This window comes from Littorina saxatilis, linkage group LG9 (assembly GCF_037325665.1).
Source record: "Littorina saxatilis isolate snail1 linkage group LG9, US_GU_Lsax_2.0, whole genome shotgun sequence".
In the NCBI taxonomy this organism is placed as follows: domain Eukaryota; kingdom Metazoa; phylum Mollusca; class Gastropoda; order Littorinimorpha; family Littorinidae; genus Littorina; species Littorina saxatilis.
This window is the reverse complement of record NC_090253.1, coordinates 59835701-59854162: the sequence shown is the minus strand read 5'-3', so window position 1 is coordinate 59854162 and position 18462 is coordinate 59835701. Positions and strand designations below refer to the sequence as shown.

General features: G+C 42.8%; 1 protein-coding gene across 5 annotated transcripts in view; it reads left to right on the top strand.

The window, feature by feature from the left end:
* Positions 1-18462, top strand: part of LOC138976660 (huntingtin-interacting protein 1-like) — a 72160-nt gene that overhangs the window by 35108 nt on the left and 18590 nt on the right. For 4 of the 5 annotated variants that reach the window (XM_070349534.1, XM_070349533.1, XM_070349532.1 and 1 more), the window contains 18 exons: positions 249-321; positions 657-749; positions 890-968; positions 3712-3800; positions 5013-5081; positions 6721-6858; positions 9308-9481; positions 9698-9929; positions 10819-10908; positions 11510-11596; positions 12184-12291; positions 13562-13809; positions 14233-14322; positions 15215-15277; positions 16200-16300; positions 16746-16975; positions 17738-17799; positions 18353-18460. In XM_070349534.1, the coding sequence (XP_070205635.1) occupies positions 249-321; positions 657-749; positions 890-968; positions 3712-3800; positions 5013-5081; positions 6721-6858; positions 9308-9481; positions 9698-9929; positions 10819-10908; positions 11510-11596; positions 12184-12291; positions 13562-13809; positions 14233-14322; positions 15215-15277; positions 16200-16300; positions 16746-16975; positions 17738-17799; positions 18353-18460 (2134 nt within the window). Of the gene's footprint in view, positions 1-248; positions 322-656; positions 750-889; positions 969-3711; positions 3801-5012; positions 5082-6720; positions 6859-8011; positions 8057-9307; positions 9482-9697; positions 9930-10818; positions 10909-11509; positions 11597-12183; positions 12292-13561; positions 13810-14232; positions 14323-15214; positions 15278-16199; positions 16301-16745; positions 16976-17737; positions 17800-18352; positions 18461-18462 lie in introns of all 5 variants that reach the window. The other variant, XM_070349535.1, reaches the window with a different exon arrangement.

Genomic DNA, 18462 nt, shown 5'->3' with positions numbered 1-18462 from the left:
TGGACGTTATATATGTGCTACAAAACCATACCTGAATAGTGCATGAATTTCAAACAAATATTGCCTGATGAAGCATAAGTATTTACTCAGAAAAACAATTGAGTGATGGATGGATGGATGGATGGATTTTTTGAATGGATGATGGATGGATTGGTTGATGGATGTATTGATTGGTTGATTGATTGGTTGATTGATTGATTGATTGGTTGATTGATTGATTGATTGATTGGTTGATTGATTGATTGCAGAGATCTGATAATAGAGCAGCTGCGTGCAGAGATCCAGGAATTAAAGTTTGAGCTGGAGCGGGTGAAAGTAGAGGTGAGTTGGCAGATTTCTGTCTTGTGTTTTATGTCTCTGACTGCCCTTAACACTTGTTGTCAGCCTTACAGGAGGGAATAAAATGAATGCCTCTTGGGGCAGTATGATAATGATGATAAATTTCACCAGAAAAGGAGAAGTGAGCAGCTTTTTTCAAAGCCAGAAAGAAATACATGGAGGGGGAGGGGGGGAGTGGGCTAAGGCACCTTGAGCAAAAGATGCGTCTTTTGCTGAAGCTGCCGTGCATTTCCATAGAAACGGTAGGAGTGAGATGTCTTGTTACCACGCGCGCAGAAGCATTAGAGAGAAATTGACATGAGTTGCACACGTTTCAGGACCAGAGACAGATCACAGCCCTGATGGATGAGGTGACCAAGCTGAAAAAGATCCTGTCGGAACTCAGACTCTCCGCCGACAAGTCTCTCAAGGTGAGAACAAAAAACAAGAAAATTGGGTAGCGCTGTACTGAATGGCATCTCACTTTTACCAGTGAGAAAGCAGCCGATTTTCCATGAGGGTAACCTCACAGTAGGATATGATACCAATATTGCTGTGTTGTGTGTGGCAGGAGAACGAGATGTTGAAGAAAGACCTGGAGATGACCAGAGCGGAGGCAGAGGCAGCCAGCAAACTGCCTGAAGCAGAAAGTAAGTCTCAGGCTTCATGTCCTATGCTGTACGGTGGACCCCCCACCCCCCTTTTAAGAACTACAACATTCTGAGAAATTCAGGTCTTACAATGGAGGGCGTCTAAACATGGGGTAAATTCACTGAGGTTATCAACATGGGGTCAATTCACTGAGGTTATCAACATGGGGTCAATTCACTGAGGTTATCAACATGGGGTCAATTCACTGAGGTTATCAACATGGGGTCAATTCACTGAGGTTATCAACAACAAAATGTGAAAAAGCAAGGTCTCAAAAGGGGGGAGGTGTAAAATTGGGGGGTTCCACTGTATTATGTTTCTTGCCTGTTGAAGCAATACGCTCTTGGCTCAACTGTATTTGGACACCTTGACTTCTGTGTTGGCTTTGTCGTCAGGATGTTGGCTTGTTCAAAGTCAGTTGTCTTGGAAACGGTTGATTGGACAAATCCCAAAACAGATATACTTCTAATGTCCAAAATTCTCATCTTTCTTGCCAGAGACTGAGAACAACAATCTTTCTTGCCAGAGACTGACAACAACAATCTTTCTTGCCAGAGACTGAGAACAACAATCTTTCTTGTCAGAGACAGAGAACAACAATCTTTCTTGCCAGAGACTGAGAACAACAATCTTTCTTGCCAGAGACTGAGAACAACAATCTTTCTTGCCAGAGACTGACAACAATCTTTCTTGCCAGAGACTGACAACAACAATCTTTCTTGCCAGAGACTGACAACAACAATCTTTCTTGCCAGAGACTGACAACAATCTTTCTTGCCAGAGACTGACAACAACAATCTTTCTTGCCAGAGACTGAGAACAACAATCTTTCTTGTCAGAGACAGAGAACAACAATCTTTCTTGCCAGAGACTGACAACAATCTTTCTTGCCAGAGACTGAGAACAACAATCTTTCTTGCCAGAGACTGAGAACAACAATCTTTCTTGTCAGAGACAGAGAACAACAATCTTTCTTGCCAGAGACTGAGAACAACAATCTTTCTTGCCAGAGACTGAGAACAACAATCTTTCCAAGTTCATTATCTGTACCATCTTTCTTGCCAGAGACTGAGAACAACAATCTTTCTTGCCAGAGACTGAGAACAACAATCTTTCTTGCCAGAGACTGACAACAATCTTTCTTGCCAGAGACTGACAACAACAATCTTTCTTGCCAGAGACTGAGAACAACAATCTTTCTTGTCAGAGACTGAGAACAACAATCTTTCTTGTCAGAGACTGAGAACAACAATCTTTCTTGTCAGAGACTGAGAACAACAATCTTTCTTGCCAGAGACTGAGAACAACAATCTTTCTTGTCAGAGACAGAGAACAACAATCTTTCTTGCCAGAGACTGAGAACAACAATCTTTCTTGCCAGAGACTGAGAACAACAATCTTTCTTGCCAGAGACTGAGAACAACAATCTTTCTTGCCAGAGACTGACAACAATCTTTCTTGCCAGAGACTGACAACAACAATCTTTCTTGCCAGAGACTGAGAACAACAATCTTTCTTGTCAGAGACTGAGAACAACAATCTTTCTTGCCAGAGACTGAGAACAACAATCTTTCTTGCCAGAGACTGAGAACAGCAATCTTTCTTGCCAGAGACAGAGAACAACAATCTTTCTTGTCAGAGACTGAGAACAACAATCTTTCTTGCCAGAGACTGAGAACAACAATCTTTCTTGCCAGAGACTGAGAACAGCAATCTTTCTTGTCAGAGACTGAGAACAACAATCTTTCTTGCCAGAGACTGAGAACAACAATCTTTCTTGCCAGAGACTGAGAACAACAATCTTTCTTGCCAGAGACTGAGAACAGCAATCTTTCTTGTCAGAGACTGAGAACAACAATCTTTCTTGCCAGAGACTGAGAACAACAATCTTTCTTGTCAGAGACTGAGAACAACCATCTTTCTTGTCAGAGACTGAGAACAACCATCTTTCTTGTCAGAGACTGAGAACAACAATCTTTCTTGCCAGAGACTGAGAACAACAATCTTTCCAAGTTCATTATCTGTACCATAAGTGTTTTGTGTCTGTCCAGTTTAAAGACTATGGGGTAGACGACGTACTTGTGAACGTAATGGTCAGGCCTGGGAATGATACGCCTTTCGTCGTAAATACGACGAACTTCTTTTCTAATTGTGTAAGAAAAGAGCCTCCGTGTGCCCTTAAAAATGCTTAAAACGCAACATTTTCCTGTCAGTATGCCCAAACCACTTTTACTCATTCCCAGGCCCGAATGGTTGATGGTACAGCCATACTGCTTTCGGTAGTTGGTTTCTCAGCAAGGTCCGGTCCCTTTGCTGTTTTGCTGTGTGCTTGTTTGCCCTGGCCTTCTTCTTGTCCTTCTCATCCTATTTTTTTTCCCAGCCATCAGATTTATTTAGCAGGCAATTGTTCTGTTTTTATCAAAGAATTGGCATGACTTTGAAATATGTTTCACATATTATCTTCTGTTATTGTAATATTGTCTTGTTGAATGTTTTGTTCTTTATTATATGTTATTATATGAAGTCTTATATCGCGCGTGTATCTCCAGACTCGGACTCAAGGTGCAGGGATCTATTTATGCCAGAACTGATTAATGTTTTGCATGCAGGAACTTTTCAGTCAAACTTCCAGAGATGCAAGCAAACTGTTTGTTAGTAAAGTGTAACTTGCAGGATGTAATAGCACTTCTTGTGGGTTTAAAGCTATCAGTCTTTAATTGTCTTTCTCTCTGTGTTTTGCAGAGCACGCCAAGGCCAACCAAGAGAAGTTTCAGAAGATGAAGGACATCTACAGCAAGTTGCGAGAGGAACACGTGCAGTTACTGAGAACTGTGAGTAGCTTGAGGTTCTTTTACTGAGAACTGTGAGTAGCTTGAGGTTCTTTTACTGAGAACTGTGAGTAGCTTGAGGTTCTTTTACTGAGAACTGTGAGTAGCTTGAGGTTCTTTTACTGAGAACTGTGAGTAGCTTGAGGTTCTTTTACTGAGAACTGTGAGTAGCTTGAGGTTCTTTTACTGAGAACTGTGAGTAGCTTGAGGTTCTTTTACTGAGAACTGTCAGTAGCTTGAGGTTCTTTTACTGAGAACTGTGAGTAGCTTGAGGTTCTTTTACTGAGAACTGTCAGTAGCTTGAGGTTTTTTTTACTGAGAACTGTCAGTAGCTTGAGGTTCTTTTACTGAGAACTGTGAGTAGCTTGAGGTTCTTTTACTGAGAACTGTCAGTAGCTTGAGGTTCTTTTACTGAGAACTGTGAGTAGCTTGAGGTTCTTTTACTGAGAACTGTCAGTAGCTTGAGGTTCTTTTACTGAGAACTGTGAGTAGCTTGAGGTTCTTTTACTGAGAACTCTGAGTAGCTTGAGGTTCTTTTACTGAGAACTCTGAGTAGCTTGAGGTTCTTTTACTGGAATGTGGTGAAGGTGTGGGTGTTACGAATGTGTTTTCCTATGTGTTGTTTATACATTGTATCATTCATAAAGCAGGTGTAAAATGCAGTTCATGCATTATATTTGTCAAGGGTAAACTAGTTGTCATTGATGTTTGAGTCAAGTTCCGCCCTGAAAGGGGTGTGTGGCTGTCTGAATGGCGAGGTAAAAAAGGTCATACACGTAAAAACCATCTTGTACAAAAACATGAGTGAACATGGGAGTTTCAGCCCATGAACGAAGAAGAAGAGTCAAAGGAAATATCAGCTGCATGTATGACTGGTTTCTGATTTCATTGGTGGTATTTTGAGATTTGCACAGACAAAATACAGAAAAAGTGTGGTTAGGCCAAACAAAAATATATGTTGGTTTAGGGTAACCCGACCGACTATTTTTTCCCCCCGACCCTAAAACTTTTCATAATTTCTCAAAAAAACTAAACTTTTGGCACATTTTGAAAACCATACCAAGACTAAGGGAAGTAACCTCCTTTATAATCGACTAAATTTAAAAAATAAATAAAAAAGACGACCTACCGACCCTATCTTTTTTGGTCATGTTACCCTAAACCATATATTTTTGTTTGGCCTTAATGTGATACCTTGATGGCTGTGTTTCACAGAACGCAGATATCAGCAAGCAGCTGGCATCAGAGAAGAGAACACTTGAGGAGAAGGATCAAGTCATCAAGGTCAGTTCTTGCTGCCACTTTAAGCTTTTGTTGGGAAACCTAGTTGCAGGCAGCTTCGAAAATATTCACTGTTAGATACACCTCTGAGATAAATTAAAAAACTTCCTCCGGGGGATGTCTTTTGACGTCAGCAGTCGGAAAACACAGAAACTTCTTTCAAGTTGCCAAAAACTTCGCAGTCATTTTGTCAGATCTGCTGAACTTTTTTTCACAGCGGAGAAAAGGTAATGCCGAAAACGGCATCAAACTTAAAACAAATTGCAGATACTTTAATGGCCACTTTGGTAAATCAATCCTAGCGATAGACCTTGCCTTTTATTGTGATACTTTCTGTAAAGGGGAGATTGCTTATACCCCCTGAAATATACAAAAATAACTTTAGGCTTCTTGTTGCTGGCAGTATTCCTTGCGTATACAGAGTATTGCTGGCATATTTTGTTTGTTTGTTTAGTAAAGAATAAAATAAAGAGTGGGTTAGTCATGAGGAAAAGGCAATGCACCCTGACCCATTTCCAGAGAAAGACGCATGTTTATATGTTGTTGTTACTCTGGAAACACTGGGGCGGGGATATAGCTCAGTTGGTAGCGCGCTGGATTTGTATTCAGTTGGCCGCTGTCAGCGTGAGTTCGATCCCAGGTTCGGCGGAAATTTATTTCACAGAGTCAACTTTGTGTGCAGACTCTCTTCGGTGTCCGAACCTCCCCCCGTGTACACTACATTGGGTGTGCACGTTAAAGATCCCACGATTGACAAAAGGGTTTTTCCTGGCAAAATTGCTTAGGCACAGTTAATAATTGTCTACCTATACCCGTGTGACTTGGAATAATAGGCCGTGAAAGGTAAATATGCGCCGAAATGGCTGCAATCTACTGGCCGTATAAAATTTCATCTCACACGGCATCACTGCAGAGCGCCTAGAACTGTACCCACGGAATATGCGCGATATAAGACTCATTGATTGATTGATTGATTGATTGGAACTGCAGCAGCAAAACACAGTATTTCAGTAGTTATCAAACTATAATGTTGATAGTACATATCTTTCATTTTCAATCAATAAAATTAGGATGACCACATCAAAATATGGTCTAATATGTACCTCTTGAGTTATTTGTTTTGTTATTTTATTATTAGAAGATTAATTTTGGTTGTGAAAGTAAGTTTTGCATCTTGCCATTGTCATGTGGAAAGAAAAGTTAAATTTTGATTCTGTGTGCTTGCATTGCATGAAATAATGTTTTCATTTTTTTAACTGAGGCTTCTTTTGAGCCGATAGTTACTTGTTGATGTCTGTACAGTTTCCTTTCTTGGCTTGAGATTTGCTTGAGTTTGTGAAGAGACTTTGTTCATTGTTTTGTTCAATTTTTGCTTGCAACCTTCTGTAAAGCTAACAAGTTAGGCATAGAGAATTAGGTTAAAGATATATTTTGAAAGTGAAAGCCTCAAATTGTTATCTTTTTATTTACATTCTTAAAACATTTTTCTAACCACAAATGTGCATGGGAAGTCAGATGTCTTACAAACTACCACAGGCAGTAAAAATAGTTTTGTAACTTTTGTTTTTCATCCCGTTTGCCCTTTTGTGCATGACTGTTATGTGTTGAACGTGCATGTGCCTGTGGCGCCTCTCCTACACAGGAGAAGGACAGCGAGTTGAAGCGATCGGAGGAGCAGCAGAGAGTGATGCACAACAGCTTACAGAAGTCAGCGGATGATGTCACCTGTCAGTTGGCGGAGGTCTCAGGCCTCAAGTCACAGCTTGAAGACCAGAATAAGGTTAGCAGGGTACAGGTGGAAGATGAGAAACCGTCTTGTATCTTGACTGGAATTGCCTCTCTAGTTCATGGCGAATGCCTGAAAGCCAGAATTTAAAAGAAAATCACAGACTGTTTTAGATTTTCTGTGTCCATTGTTACAAAAGGATGACGGCTTAGCTGTGGGCGTCTCAAGGTTTGTATTACGCTATGAAATTAGTCACTTCAAGTTTCTTAGCAGTGGCTAACATAGGAAGAATAGCATTTCTTTGCCACACAAAAACAAGGATCCATTAGGTTTAACAGATCTGTGACCATGCAAATATTAGCCATCATTTTCTGGCGCATTAGCTATATAAGCCCGAATCGTGTGGAACTGCTGAGATTTCGGTTGCTTCAAACTTAGGTCATCTTTTAGATGGAAAACTTCGAGGTAAGTAAGTTTGCATGTGTTTGTAAATGTTTTCTTTTCTATGCTTGTGTATTTGAATGCATCCGTGAGTTTGTGCATGGTGTGTGCTCTGTAAGAGAGAGAGAGGGATGGGGTAGGGCAGAGAGAGAGAGAGAGAGAGAGAGAGGAAGGAGAAGATTTATGAGGGTTATGGTATAAATATACAAGCAAGCTTTTTTTTCACCCAACCCTTGCCCAGAGGACTACTGTAAATCACATATTAGAGATCGTAAGAGTTTATAAGTTGTTAGTATGTGTGTGGGTGGGTATTTTCAAATTAGAGAGAGAGGGAGACATTGTTTGTGAGTGTGTGTGTGTGTGTGTGTGTGTGAGTGCGTGCGTGCGTGTGTGAGTGTGCGTGTGTGCTTGAGTGTGTGCTTGCGTGCATGTGTATGACTGTAGTGTACGTTTTCTCATTGCGCGTGCGTGTGTGTGTGTAGATACGAGCATGTAAGTGCATGTGTTATTGTGTGCTTGTGCCTTGCTCATGGACCAGTAGAGAAAGAAAAGTTCCAGTTGTTTGGCATGACGCTGTAATGATTTGAGGTGTTCAATGGAGCACCAGACCCATCTTGACGTTTTGACAACAGCATTGTAAGTAGAACTCTTTAGATTTTGTCATGTTTTTCCTCGGAATGTGCATGCAGCCTGCACTAAAAGCAAAACTCAGGGTTTATCTTTGGGAGGTGTAAAGGAAGAGTGTGATTATTTGTGCCACATTCAGGCGTCAGAACTGGATGGATTCTACACAGGCTGGCAACGAAGTAAGGTAAGCGAGTGGACATTATAATTTATATGCTGCTGGCTGGTGAGTGGCTGTGTTTTTTACTTCGTGTAAACATTTAGTTAGTTAGCGTTAGATTGCTTTTTGTTTTTGGTGGCAATTTAGTGACTTTTTGGAGGGGTGGGTGGGTTGGGGGGCAGGGTCATAGAGTTAATTTTACCACAGAAAGCTGTTTGACTGATTACATATTCTGAAAGTGTGTGTGTCTGTGTCTCACAGTGTGTGTTAATGTTTGTCTAGGTCTGAGTCTGTTTGTTGGTTTACAATCTTTTAGCAGTAATATGTTTGATCCACAAACTTGACAGGAATGCAGTGCGACCTGCCTTTTAAGACTCATTTTTTTCAGATTTCTTTATGTAAGATCTGTAAATCAACCTCAATTTAATAAGACTCCCTCTGGTTTATTACCTGATTTTCTCAGATTTTCTCATGTTCTGTGATACTGTATCATAAGCTTCAGCCTGACGAAACGGCTGTGAAGTGGAACGGAGTAATTAGAGCAACTGTCACTGCATAAATAAGGGCGGGGATGTAGCTCAGTCGGTAGCGCGCTGGATTTGTATCCAGTTGGCCGCTGTCAGCGTGAGTTCATCCCCATGTTTGGCGAGAGATTTATTTCTCAGAGTCAACTTTGTGTGCAGACTCTCCTCGGTGTCCGAACACCCCCGTGTGTACACGCAAGCACAAGACCAAGTGCGCACGAAAAAGATCCTGTAATCCATGTCAGAGTTCGGTGGGTTATAGAAACACAAAAATACCCAGCATGCTTCCTCCGAAAACGGCGTATGGCTGCCTAAATGGCGGGGTAGAAAATGGTCATACACGTAAAATTCCACTCGTGCAAAAAAACCACGAGTGTACGTGGGAGTTTCAGCCCACGAACGCAGAAGAAGAAGAAGACTGCATAAATAAGACGGAAGGATGAAGGAAACAATATCATTTGAGGGCCTCCTTTGTTCTAAGACCGTGTTGCACATTCCCGAGTTAGCCCTGTGGAAGGAACAACAAATGCTGAAAGAAGAGTGAACATACCAAGACTAAGGGAAGTAACCTCCTCAGGATTTTGCAGTGTTTTCATTAAGAAGCCTGTTTATTTACCTCAATTTTGGAAACCCTTTTTCGTAAGTTCTGTTTATTTACCTCAAATTACTTAGAGACCCTTTAACATCTAATTTCTAGACAGTTTCAGAAGTTTTAGAAGGGAGATAATCATGGTGAAATCTGACTTTGTCACAGGAGCTGGAAGCAGAGGTGTCAGATCTGAAAGGGAAGGAATCCAGACTGCAGACAGAGGTCGTAGAACTGAAGGGCAACCTGTCGGAACTGATCTCTCGTCTGGACGAAGCCGAGAAAACTGCTCAGGAGGTGGAGGAAGCCAAGGGAGCAGAGATCTCAGCTCTGCAAGGAAAGGTGGGTGTAGCTTGTGAACCCTCAACCTGTTTTTTTGTTTTCTTTTGTATTTTTTGTCCCGAAGAAACCTCCACAGGCAAACATTTGACTTTGTCTTTGTCTTTGTCAGAACATTTACCTATGTTTGTATCTGTTAACAAACCCACCAGAAATCTTGCACAGTCTGTAGTGCTTCATTCATTGTGACCTCCATCTCTCTCTCTCTCTCCACCCCAGCTGGCAGAGACGGAGAAAGAGAAACAGTCGATGGAGGAGAGCCTGCGCAAAGAGCTGGCGGACTTGCGCGGAGAACTGGAGAGGACTGTGGCGGAGAGAAAGTCCATTGAGGCGGACCTGGCCAGCCAGCTGGAGAGTCTGACGGAGCAGCTGGGACAGGTCTCTGCCGAGAAGGAACAGTCAGAGAAAGAGTTGAGCGGTCAGCTCGACGATCTCCACAAAAACCTCATCAGTGAGAAGTGTTTCTGCTTCAGTAGAACCTCCCTTTTAAGACATGCCTTCCCCTCAATTTGAGATGCCCTCCCTTTTAAGACACGCCTTCCCCCCAATTTGAGATGCCCTCCCTTTTAAGACACGCCTTCCCCCCAATTTGAGATGCCCTCCCTTTTAAGACACGCCTTCCCCCCAATTTGAGATGCCCTCCCTATTAAGACACGCCTTCCCCCCAATTTGAGATGCCCTCCCTTTTAAGACGCCCCTTCCCCCCAATTTGAGATGCCCTCCCTTTTAAGACACGCCTTCCCCCCAATTTGAGTTGCCCTCCCTTTTAAGACACCCCTTCCCCCCAATTTGAAATTCCCTCCCTTTTAAGACACCCCTTCCCCCCAATTTGAGATGCCCTCCCTTTTAAGACACCCCTTCCCCCCAATTTGAGATGCCCTCCCTTTTAAGACACGCCTTCCCCCCAATTTGAGATGCCCTCCCTTTTAAGACACGCCTTCCCCCCAATTTGAGATGCCCTCCCTTTTAAGACACGCCTTCCCCCCAATTTGAGATGCCCTCCCTTTTAAGACCCTGAACGTTTTCTGTTCATAACCTCTGTAAGTTGGATGATCATGCCTCAAAATGTTCCTCTGATGCTCTGGTCTCTTTTACTTTTTTTCCAAATAATGTGTTCAAGGGAGCAGTGGCACGAGAAATTAAAACTGGCTGTTTGCGAAAAAGAGGATGACATTGACAAAATAAACTTCATACAGCAATTCTAGGGTGCTCGAAGTACCTAAAAATGCTGAAAACCCAAATTACGCCATGGAACGATTTTGGACCAAAATTCCGTGCCACCTCTTACCTTAGACTATACATTGGGCAGAGTTTTGAGCGGTGTGTTTTGACGGTTGCAGGTCGCACTGTGGCCGAGGGAAAAGCCGTCATCACGGACGCTTTGGAGCAGGTGGAGAACCCGTCTCACATCGAGGTCAAGTGCACTGCAGGTCAGCTCAACGTCTTAATTCACAACTTCATCAACAGACGATATTCTTTAGAATTAAGTCACGCTGATATTGTTAATTCAAGTTTTTACTTTGTCTTGTTTATTTTTAGCATGATAGAACAAAAAGGGTCCCGGTCTGACCGCTATAACATTTAGCGGGTCACCTAGAATCGGTCCTGATTTGTCAAATAGCCATATGGTGTACTGAAATAGTCATTAACTGGCTTGTAACTTCAAGCGAGTGCGGGCAGCTACGTTTTGCATGTGAATGTCAGCGCCCAAGGAGCATGTGTGGAAGGTTTGCCTCACTAACAGCAAGGGTATTCACTCTTTCACAACCCATACAAACCCAACAGAGTTACACTCACAGTTCGCCAACTAAAAAACCAAACCCATTCAAATATCAACTAATTGAAGGCAAAGTGAATGGGACTTTTAATTGACGTTAAGCTCTTTTGTGAAACATGACAGCTGGAAAGAAAGTCGTTGAGAAAAAACATACACCTTTTTCTTATTAAGGATCCATTATTTGTCCTGCCGGTATTAAAATTTGTCTGATTGTTCATCTTTGACATTGTAATGTGTATGTGTGTGTGTTTCAGAGTTTTTGATCCAGCGTACCACCCCTGTGCTGGCGACACTAGAGCGCTTGAGGGGTGCTCATGGGGTCTATACTGGTGATAAGAAAGGTTGGTGTTTTCACATTCTTTGCCCTTACTGTGTCCTTGCAAACAGACGCACTCACGCTTACATTGACTTATGCATGCATACACTTCTGTATGCGCAATCACAGACACACACACACATGCATGCACACACACACACACACACGAATGCACGCACGCACGCGCGCACACACACACACACACACACACACACACACACACACACACACACACACACACACACACACACACACACACACACACACACACACACACACACACATACACAACCACACACGCCCACACACTTTCTCTCTCCTCTCTCTCTCTCTCTCTCTCTCTCTCTCTCTCTCTCTCTCTCTCTCTCTCTCTCTCTCTCTCTCTCTCTCTCTCTCTCTCTCTCTCTCTCTCTCCTACACACACACACAACACACGCAAACAATACAACACAACACAACACATAACATTTGATCACAAATGTAATTTCACAGTTTGCAAAGATTGTCCCAATCATTACATAACAATCCCATTAAACAATCCTACACAGATATTTAGTTATTACACACACAAAAATAAAAGACCAAAGACAAATACTATTTGTGTCTGTACAGAGCTTCAGGAGTTTGTGGCAGCCATCTCAGAGCTGTCTCACAGAATGGCCGACAGTCTTCTTCATGGGTTCGCCACAGCGCATTCTGCACAGATTGAACCGGGGGAAGGTGAGTTATTGTAATATTTATGATGTGCATAATGAGCGCTTCTGGGGTAATAACGCGAGACAACTCCTGTGATCTGGCCGCGAGGTTCCGCCTGCTACCATTGTCTTTTTACCGTATAAAATGCACGACTTACACACAAACTGTTACCAAAGCGACATGCTATTTGGGACCAATGCACGTTTTTTTCCTTTCTCGTGTGATCTTGCCGCGAGGTTCCGCCTGTTACCAGCCGAAAGAAAGAAGGGGCATAACCTCACCAGAACCGCCCATTCCGGTGTGACGCGGATTCACAGCTTGTCGAGTAAAGTCCTCCCTTCCTAAGCAAACCCTCCTGTTCAAGATCTTATTTTTCATATTAAAAGAAAAGAGAAAAGTAGGAATCAGCATCTGGGAATTTCTTTGACAATATTTCATCAGCTGACTTCTTCAGGGTGACACCTGGGTTAGAAAAAGCAGGGAGTGTTGAAATGGGACTAAATTTACGAATATTGTGAACGGAAACAGAAAGCAGGGTCTTCATAGTGAGGAAGTCTGCTGACTGATAACTTCAATGTCAGATTTATTGTGAGCAAAGCAGAAACAGTTTTGTTGTCTGTACTGTGAATTTGATGGTAGAGTGTTTGAGTGTGTGTGTGTGTGTGTGTGTGTGTGTGTGTGTGTGTGTGTGTGTGTGTGTGTGTGTGTGTGCATGCGTGCGTGCAAGCGTGTGTGCATGTGTGTGTATGTGAATGCGTATTGATGAACTTAATGCTTGCGTGTGGGCGGGGATGTAGCTCAGTCGGTAGCGCGCTGGATTTGTATCCAGTTGGCCGCTGTCAGCGTGAGTTCGAACCCACGTTCGGCGAGAGATTTATTTCTCAGAGTCAACTTTGTGTGCAGACTCTCCTCGGTGTCCGAACACCCCCGTGTGTACACGCAAGCACAAGACCAAGTGCGCACGAAAAAGATCCTGTAATCCATGTCAGAGTTCGGTGGGTTATAGAAACACGAAAATACCCAGCATGCTTCCTCCGAAAGCGGCGTATGGCTGCCTAAATGGCGGGGTAAAAACAGTCATACACGTAAAAGCCGTGGGACTTTCAGCCCACGAACGAACAAACAAATGCTTGCGTGTGTGTGCACCCCGACATGCAATCATCTATGTGTATATCTGTATCTGTGTCTGTTTGCATGTGCAGCAGTATACTGCTTCAAGCTCGCGCATTATCTATGGCTTGCTAGTACATGTAATACCTCACTGCACCCTAACATCTTGACCCCTTGTTTTCAGAACTGACCAACGCGTGCAGAGACACGGGGGCGTCCAGCCTGACGCTACTGACGGCCGTAGAGAAGAGCAGCGGGTCAGTGTCGGGCGAGGTGGACACCACGGTACAGCACGTCAAGCACATGCTGCAGCTGGCCGAGGCTCTGGTGCCAAAGAGCGTCGATATCGGGGACAAAGAGATCGGAGATCTGGTGGAGGATGAGATGCTGTCCACCACCACTGCTATTGAAGCTGCTGCTTCCAAAATACAGGTGAGTGCAGAGATGAAATAATGAAGATTAAAAAACTGCTCAGAACACAGTGCAGAGTTAATTGACACTCTCCCCGGAAAGCGGCGTATGGCTGCCTGAATGGTGGGGTAAAAACGATCATACATGTAAAAACCCACTCGTGCAAAAAACATGAGGGAACGTGGGAGTTTCAGACCCATGAACGAGGAAGAAGAAGAAAAGATAAAGGTAGAAAACTCCCAGAACACCGTGCAGTTATGCAGGAGAGTTATTGAAACTGTACTTTTGATGTCCAGCTGTGGTTACTCAGGAAGATCTCCTAGAACTGGCTGAGGTAGTCATTGTGGGGATTGCAATCCTGAAGGGAGCGCATCCAGATAGTTTTTCGGGAGACACTTCAGAAGAATATGAACAATACTGACAGTACCCTGTGTTGTGTTTCAGGAAATGCTGGCTAAGACGAGGGAAGCCCACACGGGGGCGGCGTTGGAAGTCAACGAAGGTATCCTCGACTCCTGCACCGAGCTCATGAAGGTCAGTCTCCACTCGTGTCTGTGTTATTATCTACAGGCATGATACAGCTCCCCGATTTTAGTAATCAACGAAAGTCATGAAATCACATAATTTTGATTTTGTATGATTGCTTCAGGACAAGGGGGGGGGGAAAGTATTTGAAAGTAAGAATTCTTTCAGCTCAGTACCTTGCATGGGTTTACAGAATGACGACACAGTTGGATGAAATACTGTCACAGTGAAAATTGTTCTGTCCCTGAGAATGTTGAAAGAAAGAATGAAATAATGAGACCCGGCGTTACCTTCGTATTCTGAACTCTGTCTGGACTGATTGAAGAAGACAGTAAATAATACAAATCAATGAAAACTTCTTTCACTTAATTGTTTTTAATAGATGGAGTATGCACATGCTCATAGTTTTATACTTGTTTATCACAAATGTGGTCTTTCTTGTGTGTGGCGTACGAAAGGCATTACTTGATGTTATCATGGGATGGACGCAGTGGCGTGGTGGTAAGACGTCGGCCTCCTAATCGGGAGGTCGTGAGTTCGAATCCCGGTCGCTGCCGCCTGGTGGGTTAAGAGTGGAGATTTTTTTCGATCTCCCAGGTCAACTTATGTGCAGACCTGCTAGTGACTTATCCCCCTTCGTGTGTACAAGCAAGCACAAGACCAAGTGCGCACGGAAAAGATCCTGTAATCCATGTCAGAGTTCGGTGGGTTATAGAAACACAAAAATACCCAGCATGCTTTCTCCGAAAGCGGCATATGCTGCCTTAATGGCGGGGTAAAAACGATCATACATGTAAAAATCCACTCGTGCTAAAAACATGAGTGAACACGGGAGTCTAAGCCCATGAACGAAGATGTCACTATCATGCACATGTTGTGATGTTATTGATTGTTCTTTCAGGCCATCAAGGTGTTGTTGGAGAAGTCCAGAGATCTCCAGAAGGAAATAGTGTCTCAGGGAAGGGTAAGATATCTTCCTTTTGATTACTCTGGGATGGTGCCATCCAAAGTAGTGACACATATCATTATGAATCACATGGAAGTAATCATTTTTAGCTTTTCACATCTTTATTCTGGTTTCACAACAGAAAAATTTGGATACTCTCATTTGTTCTTGTTTTACAACAGAAAAAAATAGCTCATTATTTGTTTGCTTTACAAGAGAAACACAGGCTTCTTTCATTTTTTTTTCATTTAACAAAAACAATCGGCCACTCTCTTTATTTTTTGTTTGGTTTTTGTTGTTGTTGACCTCAGTTGCATGCAGGCTGCTTCAACCCTGAGTTGTTTTGCCTTTGTTTCTTTTTACTTTGTGTGTGTGTAAGTCTTGGAAGTTATTAAAAAGTAATGTGAGGCCAGAATGACCAAGCTATATAATTATCAATTTCCGTGAGATCTCTAATGCAAAAATCTGATGCTCAAAACACACGCTCACACAAGCAGAGCTGCCAACAGCTACGCATACAGCGTAGCACGCTTTGTTTTTAAGACAATTTGTTACAATGTTACGCCAAGCTTAAAATTGCTAAGCGCAAACAAATAACTACAAGCATGCAACAGTTCACTCTGTCTTGTGAGTCCTGGTACTCATTTCTGATTCTCACTCTGTGTAGTGGTCAGAATATGGGTCATAGAACATTGTCCACACTGAAAAGTGGCGCCGCAGACACTCTTAATGGTCAATAATGTTTCTGCTTTCTGAATAAACTGTTTAAAAATGTATATTTTCTCAAGCGAATATCTGAAATGCGCATGTGCGAATACATTTTAAACAATGCTACACCATTTGCTACGCTGAAAACTCAGTCTCGCATGACCCCTTGGGTTGTTTTGACAAAACAAAACACAAAAAAACATCGTTGTAAAGAGAGATGTTTGTGTTTCAGGGGACGGCAACGGACAAAGACTTCTACAAGAAGAATCACCGCTGGACGGAAGGCCTGCTGTCTGCTGCCAAGGCTGTGGGATGGGGGGCCAGCACCTTGCTGTCAGTATCTCACCTCTCTACACTTAACACTGCTGTGTCATTGATCATTTGCTAATCATCATCTCTGTTAATATTTGGGGAACATTGCTGTAGTGGATCAAATGTGGACACATTTCATTGACACAAACCATGAAGTTTTACAACTTTTTCCTTTTTTTTTTGGGGGGGGGGGGGGGGGGGGGGGGTGTCTCTTGCACTTTTTGTACCTGTCTTTCTCGCCAACCCTCAGTCTTTGTTTATATATTTTAACAACATATGAAGACAACAATTTTATTTATCTGGAATTTATGTTGACCTTTGATTGCTATCAATGTTTTTTTTCTTTCTGTCTATGTATTGTATTTGTAAGGGATGTATGCATGTACAAATGCTACCCACATCAAGACAATAACCAATGGCTTTTTATGCCTTATGTCAAATGAAATGTTGTTGTTGATGTCTACAGAGACACAGCGGACCGTGTGGTGCAGGGTAAGGGCAAGTTTGAGGAGCTGATGGCGTGCGCGCACGAGATTGCCGCCAGCACCACCCAGCTGGTGGTGGCCTCCAAGGTCAAGGCTGACCGGAGCTCGGACAACATGAGGGAGCTGTCCCGAGCGTCCAAGGCTGTCAACAACTGCACTGCCAGCGTCGTTGCTTCTGCCAAGTCCGGCTCTCAGATCGTGGAGGATGCTGGTATGTGGTTATTATGTGTATTGGTAGGGAGAGATGAGTAGAAGTTGGTTAGGGGGGAGAATGGGGGGTCAGATAGAGAGACAGGAGGGAGACAGGGAAAGAGTTTGACTGACTGACTGATAAAATGAGCTCTATTTTATAATGTGGGGAAGACAGAGAGAGAGAGAGAGAAAGAGAGAGATGGGATAGATATTACAGTGGGAGACTAAATACATGAGGGGGAGGTATTTTAGGAGACCAAGAGAGGTTGTGTAAGAGTTCGTACTCTGCAAGGCAAGGGGTCTGATTCAAAACGCACTAACCAGCACAGTGTGCATTGACAAGACCAAAAAGAAGCGCAGACAAGCCTACACACTCCGTTCTTTTGCAACACAAGTGAAAATCAGCAGGAGACTCATTAAGAACAATAACCAACTATCCACCATCAATGTTAAGGCAAAAAAAAAAAAATAGTCTGTTTACGGTAACCCGACCGACCCTATTTTTTTCGCGCGACCCTAGACTTTGTTTTGGCATTTGGGGGGGAAAAAATTTTTTTTTTTTTTTTTTCAAAATAACGTAAAAATATGGTTTTTTTGAAAAAAAAAAAAAAAAAAAAAAAAAAATCCCGACCCACCGACCCTATTTTTTGGGCCTATGTTACCGTAAACAGACCTATTTTTTTTTTGGTCTAATGGCCCAAAAAACAACAAAAAAACAATTAGTTATTCGTTTGTATATATATTTTTTTTAATTCAAATTGATTTGCATTGGTGTGTTCAGGGTTGATGGACTTCAGCAACATGTCTCTGCACCAGACCAAGCAGATGGAAATGAACGTACAGGTAAGTCACCCACACCTCTTGATTCACACTTTTTGCTGCGGGGGGGGGGGGACTGGTGGGCACATCTGAGTTAATACGCAATGGAAGAATTAGTGTTGAGTTATACAAAGAAAATGTGCAGTGGTTGAATGAAAACTGGGTTTCTGATTCTAAAATCTTGGAGAAGAGAATGTGATAACATTCTCAGAGATTTCAATGATTGATCAGAACTGGTTCTTGTAAGTGAAATCCAACCACACCTAAAACATGTTTAGGCCTCGCGTCAAGGTATGGAGTGAATGTAGCCTAAGTCAGTTTTTCTACTTGTGAGTCACATGTGTTGTCTTTGACCTCGTCCTTGTGACTGCATTGACTTTCAGTTTGTGTTCACCTTGACCCTCACCTTGTATTCACCTTGACCTTAACCTTGACCATGTCTTGGTTTAAACAAGATTTTATTCAATTTAAACATGATAGAGTGACAACATGGAAAACAATTTGGACACCAACTCATGTGAAAGTTTCTATTGCGTGCCCTTGACCTTGACTTCACCATGACCTTGCCCTTTTACAGATTCACGTGATGGAGCTGGAGACCAACCTGGAGAAGGAGCGTAGGAAGCTGGGGGAGCTCCGCAAGCAGCACTACCAGCTGGCCGGGGAGGCTGAGGGCTGGGAAGTGGT